At 43.9% G+C, this 16,465-nt stretch overlaps 1 protein-coding gene across 2 annotated transcripts in view; it reads right to left on the bottom strand.

Moving 5' to 3' along the window:
• Nucleotides 1-323: 323 nt before the first annotated feature.
• LOC133130191 (multiple C2 and transmembrane domain-containing protein 2-like) overlaps nucleotides 324-16,465 on the bottom strand; it is a 61,635-nt gene continuing 45,493 nt past the window's right edge. For both annotated transcript variants that reach the window (XM_061244542.1, XM_061244541.1), the window contains 6 exons: nucleotides 14,914-15,033; nucleotides 13,875-13,916; nucleotides 5,729-5,838; nucleotides 5,317-5,426; nucleotides 2,495-2,592; nucleotides 324-1,588 (listed from right to left, as the gene is read on the bottom strand). In XM_061244542.1, coding sequence (XP_061100526.1) covers nucleotides 1,520-1,588; nucleotides 2,495-2,592; nucleotides 5,317-5,426; nucleotides 5,729-5,838; nucleotides 13,875-13,916; nucleotides 14,914-15,033 — 549 coding nt within the window. In that variant the 3' untranslated portion in view covers nucleotides 324-1,519. The remainder of the gene's footprint in view (nucleotides 1,589-2,494; nucleotides 2,593-5,316; nucleotides 5,427-5,728; nucleotides 5,839-13,874; nucleotides 13,917-14,913; nucleotides 15,034-16,465) is intronic.

Raw genomic sequence — 16,465 nt, 5'->3', positions numbered from 1 at the left:
AACCACGGCAAAGTGGCGACCAGGGTAGTTTCTAGGATGAAGTATCCCCGTGAATCCTGCCAGTGTTGGGGGCGCAGGGGGATGTGTAATCAGATGTGTTTACTGTATGGAGGGATGGAGAGAAAAAGAGGGAGAGGGGAAAAAGTGAGAGTAAGAGTGAGTGAGAGAGATCTAGCAATACGAAGGTACTATGTATCATGTTCATGTAGCAAATTCAGAATAGTTTTAATAAAGTACATCAGAGAGAGAGATGGTCAGGGGTTCATTAGAAGAGAAAGATTATTGATGATTGATTATGCACAAGACCCAGACAAACACTGCTGTGCTGTGGTGAGAAATGCCACAAAGATAAAAAATAAATACATTTATTTTGTCTTGAGCAGAGGAGGTACACAACAATCTTAACCATTAAGATGAGTGCATAAGTATCTGAAAAATGAGCATAACATCATACTACTGGAAGCAGATAATATAATAATGATAATTACACTTATCATTATTATAATACTGTGATATTACTATGTCCACCACCATGAAACCAGCATATCACACAATGTTACATGAATTATACAATTGTGAATAAAATAAATTCAGTAACATCATTGGTGTTAAATCTGTAAAAATGCAGTTGCCAAAGAAATGTATTCATTTTTACATTCATAAAAACATCCTCCTTATCAAGAAAACAATAGTACAAACAATAGTACACTTTGATTACAATGGTCTATGTTAACAGTTATTAAAGTAAAGTTTTATGGAAATAAATGACAGTTCCACCATGTGCAAAGAAACTTTTGAACAAGATTCAGTTTCCTGTTGTGCCACCAACTGATACACTTTTGGCTTATTAAATAGAAAATCTAAGAAACAGTGGAAATATGAGAACTCACAGGAAACACAAACAGCAGTTTAATCAAGATGCTAACATACTGTACTCAATAGAAAGACACACTCTAAAGTTCAATAAATTATGATATAAATGTGTGCTGCAGCAGTGATTTCTATTTTCTGTGGTCGGGGCAAGGCCACTTAAAAGAAAAAAAGAAAAAAAACCCAAGGACATTCATTCCATCATGTCAAAGCAATCGGTATTTGATAAAAACCAGTGAAATTACTGGAGGGACTCAGTGTGAGTAGTAACTAATGTAAACTACAAGCTTTGCTTTAACAAACACAATCGTCGGTGGTTCCGCAGGCGGCCATTTTGGATACCTCCATGTTGTGGCTCCTCGTTTATAGTTGAGGGCTCAGGTCAGTTCACATGGCAGAGGATGGGCCTCCCCAGCATCGGGGGGGGGGGACATGGCAGGGGGCAGCAGGCTAGATTTTTGCGGCCTCTCGTTTGTGGGCTCTTGTTTGTGACCGATAGGTCTTCAAAGGGGGGAGGGGGGCCCAACCTGAATGAGCCTCCCCCCACACCACCGGCCGGCATCGCTGAAGTGACGCGTACGAACATTCAGGGGAGACGGACGGACGGACAGTCAGCAGATACCCCCCTACCCCCCCTCCCGACCCGGGCCTACGGCGTACGGGGCTTCTTCCTGAGCGGTGTCTGGCCGGCGGCCACCCTCAGCTCGCCGTACTGCACCTGTGAAAACAAACAGGAGCGCAGTCAGAGACAGGTAATCCGAGCTCAGCCGAGCGTGCCGTAATGGCTCCCCAGAGTGGGGGGGGCAGGACCCAGAGAGGGCTCTCAGGTAATGAATCACTCTATAAGCACAAGAACAGAGGGGATTAATCACAGCGAGCGAGGATTTCGCCAGCCGCACGGCCCCTCTCCCACTACTCTAACCCGCCATATTAAAAGCACATTTTCTCCACTGCCTGGGAGAGGCAGCTTTTAAAAGCGCACAATCATTCAAAGGGAAGTTCTGCTCTTCCAAAGGAAACGTATCAAAGCTGCCGTAGACAACTGACTAGAGAAATACTCTTGTTTCTGGACTTGGCAGCCTTCAGTCTGGTCAAATCCACCTGGGGTTTCCATCGGTAAAAAACACACTCCCAACTTTGACCAAAGATTTTTCACACTCCTCTCCTTCACAGATTTAGGAACAAAACGCATGGGAGGACAAAAGGCCACACACTTGCCTGAAAATGAAAAAATGAAAGTAGAGTGAAAGGACCTCCAAACTTTTTGTATCTGCACAAATTCCTTCCTATAATTTAGCAGAAGACATGAACTAAACCAGAGTTACAATGCACACTCGCCTCCCAGCCACTGACTCTGACATGAAACAGTAAACTTTGTCATCAAAATAATTTGTCATTTAGCTGACGCTTTTATACAAAGCGACATACAGTTGATTAGACTAAGCAGGGGATACCTAGGGGATGTGGGGGGAAACTAGGGGGCCCACGGGCCTTCAAAAGCATTGGAATCATTGATGATTATAGAGCGAGGAGGGAAAATAAAGAGTTTCACAGCAAATACCCCCCCCCCGCCCTCCCCCACACCCCCAATGCCCCACCCTACAGCTCCAGAACCTTCCCTTACCTTCTCCACATCGGAGGGAACTCTCCTGAGGAAGTCCATGACCTCGTTATTTTCGATGGCGTATGGATTGCGCAGCTTCTTGGTAAACTTGTTGATGCCTGTGAGAAATGAGAACATGTCTGTGTTTCTGTAAATGTGTGAGTGTGTTTCCCCCTGCCTTTCCCTCTAAAGACACTTGTGTGTCTGGTATAGACCCATTTACATCGAGGCGTGTGGAGCGTATTCCCCCAATTCCACCCCTTGTGCATCTCTCTCTCGCTATCTCTCTTTTTCTTTCCGTGTGATTTTTGGAAGTTGATGGTTTTCTGTGCCTTGTGCCGTTTTGTTGTAGTGTTACATAAAAGGTGTGTTAAAACTCAACTCTCTCTCCCTCTCTCTCACTCACTCTCTCACTCTCTCACGCAGACCGTTAGGTCCAGATGCATGCACTTGAAGCACACAAATCCCTGCCTGCCCGGCCCTACTGCAGCCTTGTTAAGATTTCATGACTGCTGTTATGTCAAATTGACAAACAGTTTGAATTGACACAAAATTATTGAAAAAAAAGAAATTCACACTGTGTGTCGCCTTCTTATTGCCTCCTAAATGACTACCCATTTATCCATAAATATAAATATCTGTAAGAAACATCTCATTGAGCCGGTGATAATGGAAAGTTTGACATCAGTATGGGAAAGTACCACCAGAATCATCCGCAAAGAACTAAGAATATTTTCTTATATTATACAAACGGGGTAATGTTAACCCCACAAAACACCTTTGCACAGGACTTTTGAAGCTTATTTCATGATTCATGTACTGCTTAATCACACCAAATTACAAAATGTTAAAAAATCATCCAGTATCAAGATTAAAAAAGGTTTTTAAAAGATGTCAAACACTGAAACATAATATGAAGGTTAATTTGAGTGGCAGCACAGATAACAGTCCTACTGACTCAGTCAAGCCTTTTAAAAACCTGTAGAAACTGCACACTGCAAAACTTCCATTAGAAACAAAGTCTCTAACAAGAGCAGTAAAGAGCACTTTAATAGAACAAAAACGCAAATAAACACCAGTTTCCAGTAATAGCCTCCAAAAATACATCACCCTGGTAATGGGGATAGCAGTTTGTCAATGTCCCACAGCAGCACAATTAACGCGCGGAAGCTACCAGAAATAATTTCAGATTAAATTTAGTAGAGCAACAGCCAGACATTTAGACCCCTAGCGAGCGTGCAAATGGAAAGGGCAAAAAGAAAATAAAAAGCTGTGAATTTTATCATATTCATCATCCAATTTAAAATGTTGTCTTGCAAGAACATGAAAGTTTGAATAGCAGTAGCTAAGTTTTAGAATGAGGTGTTGCCTATCTGCGTAAGTGAGAAACACCTATTGACGCCAGTCTCCAAGAACAGCTGGTCCCCAACAACTGCCAGAGCTTGCCTGCGTTATAAGCAATTAAACATCGGGACTATTAAGCACAGCCTTAAAGTACCATATATTCAGCAACATGCACAAAACATGAGTGTGTCTGTGCATGTATGTGCGAAAGTGTATACGGATGCGCGTTTGTGTGCGTTGTCTGTGCGTTTGGATTGGTATGAGGCCAGGTAAAATGAGCTGTATAAATAATAGAAATAATGAAGCTAAGCCGGCAGTGTAAGAGAATCTCCAAGTGCCTAAATAGAATGCACATTTTCATCATGTGAAATTCCCTTCCTCATGCTGAGAATCTGCTGATGGTTTTGCATGTGTTGTGTGAATCTGAAACAGCGTCTCCCCTGGCTTCGATCAGATGTTTGTTAACAGATCGCACAGAACACCACAGGGACTAAGTGGGAAAAAAAAAGAAGACGAAGTGCAAAACAGGAAATAATTCGGAGCCAAGGCTTGCTGTCCTGCAGCAGGTGCCGGAAATGATATGGCGGTTTCGAGCGAGAATGCGTGAAAGACCGAACCGGGCCAGGGAAGAGCGCTTCCCTCTCTCTGCCGGTTTAGTTCCCTCAGAACTGTAAAAGGTGGGAAAGGTGAGTGCTGTACTGTACGCGCGGTAAAAGCGTAAGAGCGGCAGAGGACGCGCATCGATCACACGGACGCGAGAGGCCACGGCGGAGCGCTTCTGAGAGTCTTTTCATCCCTCCTCCTCCGCCCCCTGCAATCTGTCCGCAGGAAGCTGTGGGAGCAGCACGGCTCTGGCAAGCCGCTCGGCAAACGGCAAACGTGTCAGAACTGCAGCGAAGGCAGGGTGCAAATCAAACGGCAAGTGAGCAACAGAGAGAGGCTCACAGCACACATGGCTGGCTACGCTTACCCCATATTAAAATAGTGCAGCATACAGCTAAGACCATACTGGCTGCTATTACCCCATAGTAAAATAGTGTAGCATAGAGCTAAGTTCAGACAGGCTACTCTTACCCCATATTAAGACAATGTAGCATGGTGCTAAAGTAACAGGCTGGCTACTCTGATCCCATACTAAGACAATATAGTACAGAGCTACAGGAACAGGCTGGCTGACCTCATATTAAGGCAATGTAGCTCAGAGTGAACAGGCTGGCTATACTTACCCCATATTAAAGCAATGCAGCATATAGTTAAAAGGCTAGCTATACTTACCCCATATTAAGGCAATGTAGCACATAGTGAACAGGCTTGCTAATGCAGCACATAGTGAACAAGCTGGCTATACCTACCCCATACTGAGGCAATGCGGCACATAGTTAAAAGGCTAGCTACACTTACCCCATATTAAGACAATGCAGCACATAGTGAACAGGCTAGCTATACTTACCCCATATTAAGACAATGCAGCACATAGTGAACAGGCCGGCTACACTTACCCCATATTAAGACAATGTAGCGCAGTGGGATGAAGTAACTCAATACTGTGGCCACAGTGAGAACCAAGCAGGCGAGGGTGGACAGGAAGGGCACTGACCAGTTAAATGTGCTGTGGGAAACATTAGTAAATGGATAACTGAATAAAAAAAAAAGTTGGAATAAATCACAACCTGCCAGATAAAGAGAAACACAATTTATCACAAACCAATGAAATAGCAATGAAAAAATGTGAGGCATGCAGTTTCATAAACACGGATGCGGACCAACATGCCCCCAAATTCCGGCTTTTCGTTCATCAGGGATACTCCACGTCATGAGACTTGATCGAATGTGGATGACAAGCTGACAAACGACAGGTTAAATAAAGATGAAAGAAGAATAAACATGCAAATAAACAAATAACCCACTCACTTCTTGACTCGTTCTCCAAAGCATGCGATTTCTTCCAGAATGTGCTGAACGGTAACCACAATTTCTTGGACCATGTGGATCTTTTCCATCAGCCCTTTCTTCTCAGACTCCTGGGAAATAAAGCAGGAGCTGGTGAGGATGGCAGCCAGGCCAGAGGAGAGCCATGATCAGAGGCAGGTAGTCCCCCGGCTGGCCTGTAACTGGCTCAAATCTCTCTGGCCATCTCTGGGCTCCAGCATTAAAAACTAGCCAAAGTCTGTCATGTTATGTCACACATCTACCTATGAAAAAGCCAACAGGACAAAGAGAGATAAGATGACACCTTTTGTCAGGTTATAACAATACGGCAGATATGAAGCTGTTAACTGGTCGGGGGGAGAACAACAGTAGGAGGAAGAATTAGAATAGAAGAATAAGAAAAAGAATAATAAGAAGAACAGCAACAGCATGCTGAGATGCAGGTATAAATATTGTCATTGGCAATCATTTTGTGAGATCCTGGTACAATGGGGTGTGCAGAGGCAATATAACATAACGGGGTATTTTAATCGGAAAGTTTCGGCACAGCAAGTCGGGTCTTGCTCACGAAACGAAGCAATCTGGAAACCGAGAGCCTGCTCCGTGCCCTCGCTCCCCTCCCAGGGAGATGGAGAACAGGTAGATACCTGCCCCGCCTGCGGTGAGCTCGAAACACACGTGCCAGTCAACAGCAGCGCGCCTCCGCACTTCATTCGCGGCTGCAGGTACTCCAGCACAGGGGGGGGGCGGAGCAGAGACGGGACCCAGGGACCAGGGACCTCCAGACAGGACCACCTCAGTCAGAGCACCAGCGAAGCGCTCCCAAACAAAGATGATAGTGTTGCAGAGATTACGCCGTTTTGTAGGCCAACCCGTTAGTTTCTACAGTGATGCTTTATTTTACGGCCCGTTACTAACAGGCTAAATACATAATAATGTAACTACTTTGATTTCAGTGCTAAGTACTATGAAATAAAGTCAGAAGAGTACCATATGTAAGTACTATATAAATACGTTTTACAGCCCGTTTCTTACCTCTGAAATCAAAATAGCTACCTACGGTAATACGTGGCTGGTATTTACACATAGTAAACACTTGGTAATAAACAGGCTATAAAATAAAGTGCTCAACCATTTCTTCTGCTAAGGGTTCCTTTGGCAGATTTTCAATTATTTTGTCCCATAGGGAAATCCCGTAGGGTTAATCTCAACTGTGTGTTTCTATGCTGTTATGCGTTTTTAAAAAGCAAGTTGCTAACGAGTTTCCAACGGCTACCAGCCACCACTCAATTTTCATACGAGCCCGCCTGCATGCGACATTCCCATTGCAGTTTCAATATAGCGATTTGCTAGCAACTAACTTTTTTAAAAGCTTCATGTACCCCACACAAAACAAGTTGCAAACATTCAGAACATGAGGTAATATGACTGCCTTAAAGAATAGGCAACTGAGGTTCGATTCCAATGTCAAACAAGGTAACTTGTCACTCCGTCTCCCACCACCAACGGACAGTGCTGTAACAGATAGCAGCTACAGTACACATAGGTACACACACGTGAAGTTCTCAACCTCCCCCCCCATTTCACTGTACATTACACTGAGATGCTGAGATGTAAGGTCCTACATACACATAAATGCATTGAACTATGATTATTTATCATTATTGTGTGCATCACTTTCATGTAATCCTGTTATCTAGCCTGAGCTGGACTGTGAAAGGATTCCGCATTAGGGTGACAGCTATTATTATAGTCGTTGTGTGTCATATACAGATGAATTACACTAAAGTGTGCAGCTGTGTCTTACATAGACGAGACCATGTACTCCTACTTTTCCCCCCATTTTCATTTTTTTTCTTTACATGATAAATGGTGCCTTCAGCCTGGGAAAAAAAAGCTGGTTCTGAAGCCAAAAGCCCAGAGATGTGATCACTCAGGGTCGGGGAGTACAGTAAACAGCGGTGGGGAGACCCGCTGAGGCTCACCAGAGAGGGGCGAAAGACAGAGATATCGGCCTGTAATTCCATCTAAAGAGGTCTGAGAATCATCACATCAAAAGGAGGACGCAAGGAGAAGAATGATGAGAGAGGGGAAGGGAGGAAAGCTGGTCTGATGGTCTTCGTCATTAGGGGATCGAGGACGTGTGCATGCTTCGGTCAGAAGGTGACCCAGACGGCACGGTGTGACAGCAGCCAGACAGAGCCTGTTATCTGGGCCCCGCCACTCGGCCCCTGGGAGCCCCCGGGGAGAGGTCGGGGGCCAGTGAAACGATGAGCAGCACGGTAGCCTAAAGTTTACCCCAAACACATAAACACACACACAGCTATTTTGCCATCTTAACATTTATGGGGGAGACCAACAAATACAGTGGAAAAGAAAGTCCACCCATCTGAGACTAAGCTACCACAACAAACACTAGTGAAAAGAATGAGCTAGCAGGGCTGACAGCTTAGTACTGGTCTTTAAAGATACTAAATAAATAACAGACATGGCAATTCTGGCTCCTATTCCAAACATTACTAGAAAGCTTTTGACCTTTGAACTTTACACAGAGTTTAGGCCGCAGCGTACGGCAGTTTAGATTGAATAGTGCTCTTAGTTTAGGGTGATCTCAGGGCTAAAGCTGTCGGCCTGCTCAGCCTTGTCCACTTATCTACCAGGACAGCTTGAACCCTGGGAAGAACCAAATAGGGAATCTGAAAAGTCCTGGGAAGGAGCAAGGAATACCTGCCAAATGAAAGGATGATGCAGGCTTATTTATTATACTTATTTAAGGCCCACACTAGAACCGGTGTGTATGTGTATGTGTGTGTGGGGGCGTGTGTGTGTGTGTGTGTGTGTGTATAGAGGGGGGCTATTGGGGGAACTGAACTTAGCAGTGACACACAAACACACTCAAGTGTGCATGCATACATGGAGGATTTGTGTCTATGATTACCATCCAGGCAACATGAAACACAACATCACAGTGCTTTTCATGTTAATAAAGACCAAAAGAACGCAGGCCCAGGCAAGCTTGTGTCCCCGCATTAACAAGCTTTCAGGATTATTTCCATTTATGTCCCTTAAAACACCTTTGAAGCACTTCATCTTCCGCGAACGCTTGCCTGAAAGAAAAACCTGACGATGCAGTCATTTCAAGATCTTAGAATCTGTTTGCACCTTTTTCTGAACGCCCCCACCTTTCCTCCAAAAACAAGTACAAAATGGGTCCCTCAGAACTTAAAGGGATGGTTTTTACTGGAAACTGGCAAAAAGAATCACAAATATCTTGTATTTAGGAAATCGGTGTAAGATCATCTTGAGGGATGCATCCCCTTTACAGACGGCATTACAGCAAACAGGTCTGATCCAAGGCACAAAGGTAGGAATTTCAGGTGCAGATGGACATTCCCGATGGTAGTGTAAAGACTATGTGAGCAGTGCGACTCCCTTGGCTGGGAGATGCGGCACTTCCGGACATCGGATCATTATTTGCCACATGGGGAGAGAGAGAGCCCCCACACAAACACAAAATAAATACTAAAAAGTATTTGCCTTTCTTCCTCACAGTGTCCAGGTAAAAATAATAAACTAACACAATAAACTACAATAAAAAAAGGTCACTTCAGCCCACCACTTTTCAGCAGTGTCTTCTTTCTGGCACGGAACTGGAGGATAAACCAAACAAAATAAAAACGTCACCACAAAACTGTACCCACTCCACCAGTAGGCGGGGCCTACACAATGCGCTTCTCCAACAGACTGAATCTCACACTAGCATTCCTTTCATTACAGCACAACACCAATTTTGAGCCATGGCGATGAGGCAAAGAATGTCTATCATGATTTCAAACACTTCCACCTTTTCTTCCTGCTAAGCTCCTTGATAGAATCTGCTGTATGTTTTAGGGCATTGTCTTACATGATAAACTTCCATCCACTGAGTTTGGTGGCAGAATATTGCTGGACAATGTTTCTCTACACTTCAGCTGTCATTGTGTTGCTGCCATCACTGCTTACATCATCAATAAAGACCGCTGAACTGGTTCCAGATCCAGTCATACAGACCCAAACCATCATGTTTGACAGTTTACTCGGGTAAAGGTTTATCTTTGTCTCATCTGTCCATAAGACGTCAGCTTTTCCAAAGCTAATCAGGCTCATTATCTTCCGGGTTTCTTTTTTTCTTTTTTCTTTTTCTCAATCTCACCTTTCTGTTCTTGGTGACGATGAGAGGATTACTGTACATCTGGAAGTGCAGTATCTGTAATTTTCCTCTCGGCCTTCTGCACAGTGTACTGCGATACTTTCACTCCCAAAGTATGGAAATCATGAGCAGTTACTCAAGCTGGGAGTTCAGTTCTTATAATCATCCCGTCATCACGTTCTGATGTGTTCTGTGAACGGTCAGACCGCTGGAGATTCCTATGTCCTCCAGTGGTTTGTGTCTTCTTCAGGACATTCCATACTGTTGACGTGGGAATCCACAGACATTCTGCTTTGTTCCCATTGATGTTTTTTCCTTTTCTTTCATCCTCATAAATCCTTCGTTGTCATATTCAGATTCCAGGGCCTGACTTTATTTTATATGTATTATATTATACATTTATTTTGCATGATATAATGCATGTCCTGAGACTCACAGTTAGTAAATGTGAAATTTGTAACATAGGTAATTTGTCCCAATACGACTTGGAGTAACAGGACAGGACTCATTGAATTCATTGTTTGATTTTAAATCCAATTTCATTAGTAGGGGAAACCGGGGATGGTTGAAACAATGGGTTAGTTGTAACCCTATCAATTCAACTAACAAGGGATGAGTTGTGATAATGTGATCACTTTTGTCCAGACCCATATTCCCACTTGAGCTCAGAGGAAAAGTTTGATTACTCCATATGAAATATTGGGTGTTTTAAGCAAAAAAAAAAAGAAAAATAAATAAATGTTGAGGTGCAAAAGTAATAATTCACCTCAACCATAGTTTTAACAGTCACAATATTGTAGGTAAAAACATTTAATTTCCTTGGCAGTAATAAGCAGTTTCTCTAGTAAAATGTGATGCTTCAAATTCATGCTAGCTTCAAACCATCCATCCATCCATCCATCCATCCATTATCTGAACCCGCTTATCCTGAACAGGGTCACAGGGGGGCTGGAGCCTATCCCAGCATACATTGGGCGAAAGGCAGGAATACACCCTGGACAGGTCGCCAGTCCATCGCAGGGCACACACACCATTCACTCACACACTCATACCTACGGGCAATTTAGACTCTCCAATCAGCCTAACATGCATGTCTTTGGACTGTGGGAGGAAACCGGAGTACCCGGAGGAAACCCACGCAGACACGGGGAGAACATGCAAACTCCGCACAGAGAGGCCCCGGCCGACGGGGATTCGAACCCAGGACCTCCTTGCTGTGAGGCGGCAGTGCTACCCACTGCACCATCCGTGCCGCCTAGCTTCAAACCAACATGCCAAAATAGCTGCCTATGTAATGGCACAATTACTGTCCCAATACTTTTGCATCCAACTGTATATGGATATACAAGCATGGTCCAATGAGTATACATGTCTATGGAATGTGTGTGGGGTGTGGGGGTTGTATAAGAAGTCTGGTGTCAGTGTTGTGTGCGAGAGAGTGTGTGAGCGACAGTGTGCATGTGTGGTATGGTGTGTGGGTGTGTGTGTATGTGTGTCTGTGCATGTGTTCAGCACTCCCCCCTGGAGCTCCACAACCTGACCAAGGTCAGCAGCGTTGGGGGCCAATGCCACACAAGGGGGGGGGGGGGGTGGATGGGGAAGTCTGAGCTGCTTCATCTCACTCTCCACAAAAATGAGAGGATTCCTAACTCACCATATTCCTTTCTGCCAATTAAACACTGTCAGCCACAGTTTGATAGTTCAGGCCAAAGGAAACTGGCTTTGACAACACATCATTTGTAAGCAAATTTCTCCCTGCGGAGGGATTATGATTCTTACAGGATGGATCTGTTCTTTATTATGTCTCACATAACACTTTCTTTTTTACTTTTCTTTGCGTATAATACTACATACATATAATAGATCTTTACATGGCTGGAGCCATGCCAATTCCTCTCACAAATGTACAGGAAACTATAACCAGACATGTATTTCAATCTTAAATTGAAAACATTTTTTTTAAATAAAAGAAATCTGTGCAGTTGTCAAATTCAAGACAAAGATACTCATTTTATCGTAAAGCTATAAAATCTGAAAAAAAGTTTCAGTTTCATAAGCTTCCATGGTGTGTAATTTGACACACAATGCCCTTCAATTAACCACTTCAAATGACAGCTGACAGCTGAAAAAAGCAAGAGAAACTGGAAAAGAGGTAGATGGGTAATGCGTGAATGGGTGAATTAGAAGCATCAATTGTACAGCGCTCTGGATAAAGGCGCTATATAAATGCCAACCATTTACCATTTTACATGTGTTTACACAAGGTGTCTTTCAGAAGCAACACAATAGTCCTACAAAGTAACTGAAGAACAAACTGGAGTAAAAGCTATCCAAAGACAGGCCATTGCAAACAACAAAAACCGACACTTGTCCGATGGTTCTGCCAAATTATAAGGGGCGGGGGTGACCAGGTATAAAAAATGTAAAATAAAATTAAAATTAAATGAAAAATATTCAGGTGAATCAATCAGTTGAGGCAAGCCTATGGATGGGGCTGCCGATGAAAAAGCTGCACGCCTCATCTCTTTTGTGTGGCTACGTCTTCATTTGCCATGCTGACGGCGAGGAATAATTACCATATCATTGAAGTCGGGCAGACTCGACTTCCCCTTCTCCCTATTCCGCTCATATTACAGTTATCCTGTACGCTCGACCGCACTGGCATATATATATATATATATATATATATATATATATATATATATATATATATATATCGTAACGTTTATTTCCTACACTAATTAGCGGCTTGTTTCAGACGCGATTGCAAAGGGCCCGTTTTCTGAGCCCTGAGATTGTCATTGCAGTGGAAAGCTACGAGCGGTCGTTGCGTCATAGGCCTACCCTCCCAACCCCCATCCCCCAGTCCGCAACTGTCACCTTCCCCTGTCAATCTCAAAATCGAACTGAAAAGGGGACCACAAAGTGGGCCTCCAATAGTGCAGAAGCGACCCTGGTTCTGAATATTCTGGATGAACCATGGATCTACTGTACCCAGCTCCATTTGGACCTTCATAGAGAGGTCATTGCTGAGAGGCATAGAGGTCCTCCCACTATTACCACATATCCCAGAATGCAAGAGTATTACAGCTGCTCAAAATACACATTTATAAGTATATCAAATTGTATTTAGGATGAAATGGCAACACTCAGAAAGGGTAAAATGTTCAAAGAAATGCTTCAGAAGAAGGACAGCTCTGTTGAGAAGCATATCATACCTACAGGGAAATATGGCGGTGGACCTTTGATGTTATGGGGTTGTTCTGCAGTTACTGGTCCTGGGGCTTTTGGTAAGATCAATGAAATTATGAACTCCAGCAAGAACAAAGACATCTTGCCAAAAAACGTGTTTCCTTCTGCCAGGAAGCTCAAAATGGACTACAAATGGATCAGCCAGGAGTACAATGATCCTGGACACCTCAAAGCAACTAAGAAATGGCTACCTGACCACAAAATTACTACTGCAACAGCAATTTCAGTCTCCAGACTTAAACCTGATGAAAAAAAATGTGGTCTGAATCTAAAGGGGCAGCCCACAACCACACTCTGCAGGATCTGAAGGCTTGTGAGATCCTATATGGAGGAATGGGATTAGTGAAGATATCTTATCCCCCAGATATGCTCACAAACCTCATAAAACATGATACAAAATGACTCAGTAGGGTTATACTTGCAAGGGGAAGGTGCACAAAGTACTGAAAACACTACTTTCTGGGGAATACATTTACAGTGGGTGAAAATTTACTACTATTACTATCATTAAAAGGTGTGTGTGTATGCATGCGTGTGTGAATATCTTTATGGATTCCTTCAGTAATATTGTCTTCAAGTCTTAGTGAGAACTATAATGTCTTACAGTATGTTTTCCCTACATAATGCAATTGAACAACTATTTACATACAGAAAAAAATATTTTAAAAATAACAAAAGGATAATTACCTTCTCATCATCATCTTCGTCTTCATAATCACCCATATTGTCCTAGAAAATAATTAACAGATTGAATATGTTTGGAATATTTAGGCAAAAAATGTTTTTGTTATATTAAATTATTATTTTAAAAATAGAATACAGATCGCTTTACAGTGCATATAGAAGCTGCTTCAGAGATGACCTGGAAGTAACAGACTCAGTTCACAGACATCTGTTAAAGCCAGGCTATATGTATTTTTTAACAAGAAAGCACATTTATGAAAAAATAAAATAAAACGTACATTTGGGCCTCGCTACTGAGATCACGTTACATTAACTGAATATCCCCTCCAACAATGACATGTCAGTCCATGACACAAGTCTAAAGTGACACCACCCACTCCCATTGGCCTCCTCATACGGCCACAGTTGTCAGGAAGGATGTTTAGTCTGACACAGACTTTAACACCCCGCCCCCTAAACTCCCAACAGCCCCTGCTTTTTGTGACGGCAGCAGCACAAACACCAAAGGAATGGCAGTGTCGATGAGCCGGCACGCATTTGGCAGGAACGCACCAGGCAAGCCCCACAGGGGGGTAATCCTCACTAACAGGGTAGGATAGCCAGCCAGGCACATTAAAGATCACTGCATGGACTTCTAACTCGGTCCACAAAAGCAGATACAGACACTAGCGTGCATGCATGACTACGGACCACTATCCTGTCTTTGCACTGGGTCTTTTCTTATATGAGTAGGACAGAGGAAGGTACTTATTACGCATTTACTTTTGCTTATTAGGCATTTACTGCTTACTATTTGGAGGATATTAAGGTAGAGCTGGTGGTTGCCATGGTGATGTACAGTATAAATACGGTTACTAAAATGATGTATGGAGCAGATGTGGCTACTGTGGTGACGCAAGTTTCACGCGTGGTTATTGTAGTGAATCACCTAGGTGCAGTATAGATTTGGCTACTGTGCATGGTACAGGTTAATAGCCTGGCAGAGAGAGGGACTCTCCATTCTGCGCTGGGCTGGGGTAGGGGTCTGTTTTTCAGCCCTCACCAGGTCTTGGTTTTGGTTGTCCTTCCCAAAGGCCACCTGGACGTAGTTCCAGGCCATGAGGAGGAGGAGGAGCAGTGGCAGCAGGTAGAGCTCCCAGTGCCACACCGTGAAGACGAAGACCTAGAACCCGAGAGAGAGAGACCCACACAGAATGAGTAAACACACACACGCACACACACACACACACACACACATACACACCTATACTTGTACACATACAAGTATGCAGGCATGCAGAAAGACACACGCACCCCCCCGCACGGGTTCCTCAGAGGGTCTACTACAGACCTGGGTCAAATATGTAATTGTTGTTTTGGATTCAAATACTTTTCTACGCTTTATTGATATAGTGCAAAACTGCTTTCTGTCCTCATGGTTGGCTCAACTGCGGGCAAGATCAAATCAAGTGCATAAAAGCATTTCAATCCAAGACGATAATGTACCCCTCCCATGTCTGGTCTATTATAAGAATCAGATGAATTTCAGACCTTAGAATTGTGGCTGGGGGTTAGCTACCTTACATCCTAAATGCTCTTCAACGGACTGTCGGTGGTTAACATCAGTGACAAGGTGAGGGTGCACATTCAGGCCAAATGAGACAACACTGCAAACCAGACCGCACGGTCGCCCTTTGCACTTATTGTATTGGCTAGCTTCAAAAAATAGATAATGCGTGGTGTTGCAGAAGTTTCCAGAGGAGGTAAATATAGAAGAGGGCTCTCTCACTCTCTCTCTCTCTCTCTCTCTCTCTCTCTCAGGTCCGGAAAGTGCTATTTTTCACAGAGCTGTTTTGAGACGAACTGCAGGAGGGCTTGGCCATCCTAACTCTCTGACACTCATACCAGCTGTAACACCATCATAGCGCGCCAGGGGCCCGATATCCTCAATATGTCGGACTTCAGCCCCGGACAAGAAACGGGGCGTTAGAGCCTTCGGGCTGGGATTGCAGACTGTAAACACAAGCCTGCGCACGTCACACTGCCCTGAGTCCAGGCCCTGAGCTCCAAAGCTCTGTGCTTTAACTCCACTGTGCGCCCAGCCTCCCACCTGGACCCCAGGCCTGAAGCTTCCTACACCTGCCGCGCAGATAACCCTTCACACGGCTCTGCCGTGTCTCTCCGCTTTCAACCATTAAAAATAAAAACCTAATAATACAACAATGTGCTGTGAAGAGACGAAACCATTTTGGCCCATCGATGCCACTGATTTACCAACAGTGTTAACACTAGCAACAACAGTGACCGTAATTAAAACCAAAATATCAATAGCACTGTTCCCCCGTGATGTATTATTGCAATGGCTCTGTAGTACCAAAATTCATATTATCTATGCAGGTAGTCTTCTCAAGCCTGCTCAGTTATGAATAACCGGCCTTTAAGTTGACATCTCAGTTCCCTTGGGGAGGAAAGCCTTCAAGAGGACGTGACCGCCACATTCAACATTCCGCCCCCTCCTATGGTTCAATTCAGCACGCTTTCGGACAGGTAGCCCGTCGTTTCCGTAGCAACGCTTTTCTGTGTCTGAAAACCAGCTGGAGATTCAAATACCACCG

Source organism: Conger conger, chromosome 6 (assembly GCF_963514075.1).
Source record: "Conger conger chromosome 6, fConCon1.1, whole genome shotgun sequence".
Lineage (NCBI taxonomy): Eukaryota > Metazoa > Chordata > Actinopteri > Anguilliformes > Congridae > Conger > Conger conger.
This window is presented reverse-complemented; position numbering and strand designations above follow the sequence as displayed.